The sequence below is a fragment of the Apaloderma vittatum genome, unplaced genomic scaffold (genome assembly GCF_000703405.1).
Source record: "Apaloderma vittatum isolate BGI_N311 unplaced genomic scaffold, ASM70340v1 scaffold36914, whole genome shotgun sequence".
Taxonomy (NCBI): Eukaryota; Metazoa; Chordata; class Aves; order Trogoniformes; family Trogonidae; genus Apaloderma; species Apaloderma vittatum.
Genome location: NW_009713871.1, coordinates 1 through 4,991, shown reverse-complemented (window position 1 = coordinate 4,991; position 4,991 = coordinate 1). Strand labels below are relative to the sequence as shown.

Here is a 4,991-nt window from a genome sequence, read left to right as displayed (position 1 = left end):
CGCTTCCCGTTTTATCCCTTCTGTGAAGACTTGGTGCGAGTTATTTAAAAGCATTTTTACGTGGTGTTTTCTTCTGTGCACAAACATGTTTTTAATTTATTTTTTTTTTTAAAATGTAGACCTTTACTCATCCATAGGTGTTGCAATTCCTTAACATACATTAAGTCAGGCAGTGTTCTTTTCCCGGTGGCGTCCCTCAGCCCGCCTGCTGGGCGGCTTGGCCCGTGGTGGGGGGGTGTGAAGTTGAACCCCGGATGCACCCCGCTCTGGGGGTGCTTGTGTCGCCCACGGGGCAAAAGCGTCCTGCGGGGCCGCTGTAAATGAACGGGTCTGAGATCAGGAACGAGGATCAGCGCAAAACACTCTTGTTTGAGCCCTGAATGGATTAAATATTGATGGGAGTAGTGGAACTGCTGTGTCAAGGTAGTTTTTTTTTTCCCCTTAGAGAAAATTGTCAAGATGTCTTGATTTTTACTTGTTGTGACACAGTTTTGTTTTAATTACGTCTTGCTCGTCAAATTAAAACTGAGAAGGGCAGCTCTAATTGCAAATACCTTTCTATTTCTTCAGCTGCCCTTGCTGTGTTATTACAAAGAGAGTGATGTCATGGTAGGCCGACTGAAAGAGAGGAGTTGTAAATCTAGCGATGGAAAGTTTAAGTGGCTTTTTTCCCCTTCTACAAATGGCTTTTCCCTTCTTGAAAATGTGTCTTCCAACCTCTGCCGTGCTTGGAGATTGATTTTCCTGCCGTATGGGAAGGGTGAACGGTTGGAAGCTGATGCTGATTTTGCAGGAGGCAAATGAAATGAAACGAAACACGGTCTTTTTCTCCCCGCACTAATGTGTGTGCTCTGCTTTGCTTTTCTTCCAGATATGGACGTGTCGAAAGTGTCAAAATCCTCCCTAAGAGGGGGTCGGAAGGCGGAGTGGCAGCGTTTGTGGATTTTGTGGACATCAAAAGTGCGCAGAAAGCACACAACTCTGTCAACAAAATGGGCGATAGAGACCTACGGACGGATTATAATGAACCAGGAACCATTCCCAGTGCTGCTCGGGGATTGGATGATACAGTTTCCATAGCATCTCGTAGTAGAGAGGTTTCTGGGTTCAGAGGAGGTGGTGGGGGGCCCACTTACGGCCCCCCCCCATCGCTTCATGCACGGGAAGGACGTTATGAGCGGAGACTTGATGGGTAAGTTCCAAGGTTTCTCTAGGCAGGTATTTTGTATTTGATATGGTGAGAAACACAAACTCGTATCTAGGGCCCCCAGATGGATTTAAAATTTTGGGAATTATCTATGTTTCCTATTTTGGGTTGGAAACGGAAGTTATTTCTATCCCAGTGGCTGGTACCTTGTGGATCCATAGAGGATGTTTTCTGCAGCTGGTTGGATATCTACACTTGAAATAAGGTGGTTTTAAGATGGAAGATTTCCTTTGGCCAGCATCGATATTGGAGTTACTCTGGTCTAGAAGTAACGGTTCCATTTCTTGGATAATATTAAGGCCTTGCTCGGATGTATCCCTGCTGCCAGATGGAGCTATCTTACTCTACAACTTGTGGTGAAGTTCTCTGTGGAGTATCTGCGGAATACTAGAACCTAAAATTCTGTGAAAGCTTGATGCCTAGTTCTCAGTTCTCACTGTACGCAGTCGGTATGTTAATTGGATTGTCACCACAAAATTTCTAGTAGACTTTAATGAAGCAGCCCCTTGGATTCTACAGACAACACTTAGCCATGGAAATAACGCTTGGATGGTGGAGAAGACCGAAGGCAGCTTGTGATGTTTCCATTTTGGATCTACATCATTTCCAAGTTATTGGGATTATTCTTTCTGATGGTATTGGCAAAAAGAGATGATGGACATTACTAAATTTTGGAAATTATAGTGTGTTTTTTTTAATGCCGGGATAAGACCTACGGCCTTGAATTTACTGGATGGTGTACAGTCAAGACGCCAGTAGCCATGGGGAGTGGATTACTATCTAGTCTCTTAAAAAGCTCTTTGCTGCTCCACATTAACCATACTGTAGTTTTAAGGACGTGGTGCTAATGCCAGTTTGTGGATATGCCAGTGAAAACTGACTGGGCTGGATGGTTACAAAGGCGGCTAGAGGATGCCTGCTGGCCAGCAGCGCTGAGCGCCCTCGCGCATTGGGTGATCTTCTACCAGCTGCTTGATTCAGACGTAGGGCTGGAAATTAAAATAACGGATCTATTTAAGTGCCTACTGTCTCAAGAAAGAAGTCTGGGGGTTTCAGAATTTTGGTTTCAGTCTGGGACTGCTTCCTTCCAGTGGATTTTTTTTTTTTTGTCTTGTCACTAAGATTTTTTTTTTTTTTTAAATTTTTTTCTTGTGGTTCATCTAAAATATCATTTGACACCCTTGCCCATTAAGAAGGTGGATTACCCCTGTAAGAGGGGCCAAAATTGGGGAAGTTATGTTCACAAATCTCTCCCTAGATTTAATTGGGAATATAGGTCGTGTTTCCACACTTGGAAAAGGTTGGTATGTCCTGCCCTGTGTATATTAGCCCCTCTCCTAACCCAAGTCAAACCCTCTCTTTCCACTAACTCCAGTAGTACTTAGTACTAATAGATAAATCAAAAAAGCACTGTAGCCATTAGATTTTCAGCTCTGCTAGCTCCTCTGTCTGTCTTCTGTGTCTTTTTTTATGGATAAGGACTTTGTTCTTTTATGTCAGCTCTATAGCAGTAACCCTCTAGAAAATACTGCTTTTTTTCTTACCTCTCTAAATCAGCTTTCACCGATTAACACTTTGTAGGATGCTAAGTGCAATCGTTTATAAAATTGTTGATCTTGGTCCTTCAAAAGGGGGGAGAAAAAAGAGAGATGTGTTTCTGTGCCAGGGCCTGAAATAGCTTTCAAAAGGCCATTGTTGCGAGCAAGAGATAATGAAAATAAAAAGGCAACGAGGAATTTCAAGCAGGTATATATGTTACCGATATTCTGTTCCAGTTGTTAGGTAGTTTGTTACATAGAATTTGGGAAGAAAAAATGCAGGCGAAACAGGAGCTAGCTCCGTAGAAAGCCTGAAAACGAGTTATAATTGTAACAGCAGAGGATGAATATATTTAGAGGATTAAGGATGTAGTGATTCATTGGAGAAGGAATGGAAGGAACTTCCTGAGATGCTAATCGACAAAGATTCAAATCCCATTTTCAGTTTATAAAAGCTACCTGAAATATTTCTGCCATTTTAAATAGAAGACAAACCTGTGATGCGGGAGAGGAGGAGGAAGCACAAGGCGGAATTGGGTTATTAGGATTCAGGGGACTGAAGTGACTAGTAATTGATTCTGAAGGAAGAAGCTGAGAGAGGGCTGAAAAAAAATAGGTTGAAATGTCCTTCGTAAGATGGATAATTACATTTTTAAATTAACTTTTGGCTACCCTGACATACTTAGAATTTTGCAAGTGTTTTTTAAACATTCAAAGTAATCATTTTTTATCATTCATTTTGCGGACGTAACTTAGACGTACCGTCCCCACGCTTGTCTAAATTAGACTACTTAAACTGTTTGTAATGTTCTTTTCACTTGATCTGTCAGTTTTACTCTCTCTTTTATTTGAGAGATCGCATTAACTTTCTTAGCACATTGAGCCCTTCCCGCCTGACGTACAAAATGTTTGAGATCCTGAAAGAGAATGGACCGTAGCTATTTGGAAGTAGTGTGCTTGTGAAGGTACACATTCTGCGATTGCAGTAACAGCAGCAGGCTCAACAAACAAAAACAGCTACCGAACAATTTAATTTGTGCTCCTTGAGTATTAGTAACTTTGGGGGGCCTGCATCCTTGCACATGAAGTATTTAGCAATCAAGACGTTTCGTTAGTTTGTTCAGCTTTGATCAGAATCGAGTGTAGCAGTCTGATAAAAGCCCAGTTCCCTCTTAGAGGATGAAAGAACAGCAACAAGAAAAGAAACCCCCTAATTTTCCGGGTCTTCTCCATGGGTTAAGCTACCCCTTTTGAAAGCAGCTTCTTACCTCTGGGTCATGCTTTGCACGGAGGCTTTCATGGCTACAGCCTGATTTGCGATGCCATTTTTGCAGAAGGATAATGAGAAGAGCTTCAGCAATTACCAAATTCCAGAAAAAAAAAAAAATGTGGAGCTCTTAAGCAAAAATGGATGGGGGGAAGTTAATTATGATGTCTACAAACATGAAGTTTTTCTGTTTTACTGACTTGAAAAGGAAAAAAAAAACCAAACCCAACTTAAATGACAGTGCTGCACTGGGAAGCAATATTTATTTTCCTGCGCAGACAAGGTGCTGGCCATGAAAGCCCGATCCTGTGATTAAAACAAAATGATTGCTCAGCTTGATCGTATACAAGTTTGGAATCAAGTAAAATGTTTTTAAGTTTGTCAGCGTTTGCTTGATAGGTTATTGCTGTTTCGTGGAGAAGCAGCCGCGAGAAGAACATTAAGTTCCGTGCTGATGTGAATGTTTGCATGATTTGCTTTTAGTTGTGCTTGCCCCTTTCTGATGAAGTATTTTTCCCCCTTCCTAAATGCAGGGCTTCAGATAACAGGGAGCGTGCTTATGAACATAGTGCCTATGGACACCATGAGCGGGGGACGGGAGGATTTGATCGGACGAGACATTACGATCAGGATTACTATAGAGATCCTCGAGAGCGGACTTTACAACACGGGCTCTATTATACTTCTCGGAGTCGAAGTCCAAACCGTTTCGATGCTCACGACCCCCGTTACGAACCTAGGGCCCGGGAGCAGTTTACATTGCCCAGCGTGGTACACAGGGATATCTACAGGGATGATATTACGCGGGAGGTACGAGGCAGAAGGCCCGAGAGGAATTACCAGCACAGCCGGAGTCGGTCGCCGCACTCGTCCCAGTCCAGGACGCAGTCCCCGCAGAGGCTGGCCAGCCAGGCGGCCAGGCCCACGCGCTCGCCCAGCGGCAGCGGGTCCCGGAGCCGATCTTCCAGCAGCGACTCCA

The 4,991-nt window shown here is 43.3% G+C and overlaps 1 protein-coding gene across 1 annotated transcript; it reads left to right on the top strand.

The window, feature by feature from the left end:
• Positions 1–871: 871 nt before the first annotated feature.
• LOC104273269 (msx2-interacting protein-like) lies at positions 872–4,987 on the top strand (the record flags this gene model as incomplete). Its single annotated transcript, XM_009868536.1, has 2 exons — positions 872–1,192; positions 4,546–4,987. Coding segments are annotated over 2 exons (763 nt in total), but the record flags the coding sequence as incomplete, so codon positions are not given.
• Positions 4,988–4,991: the final 4 nt, after the last annotated feature.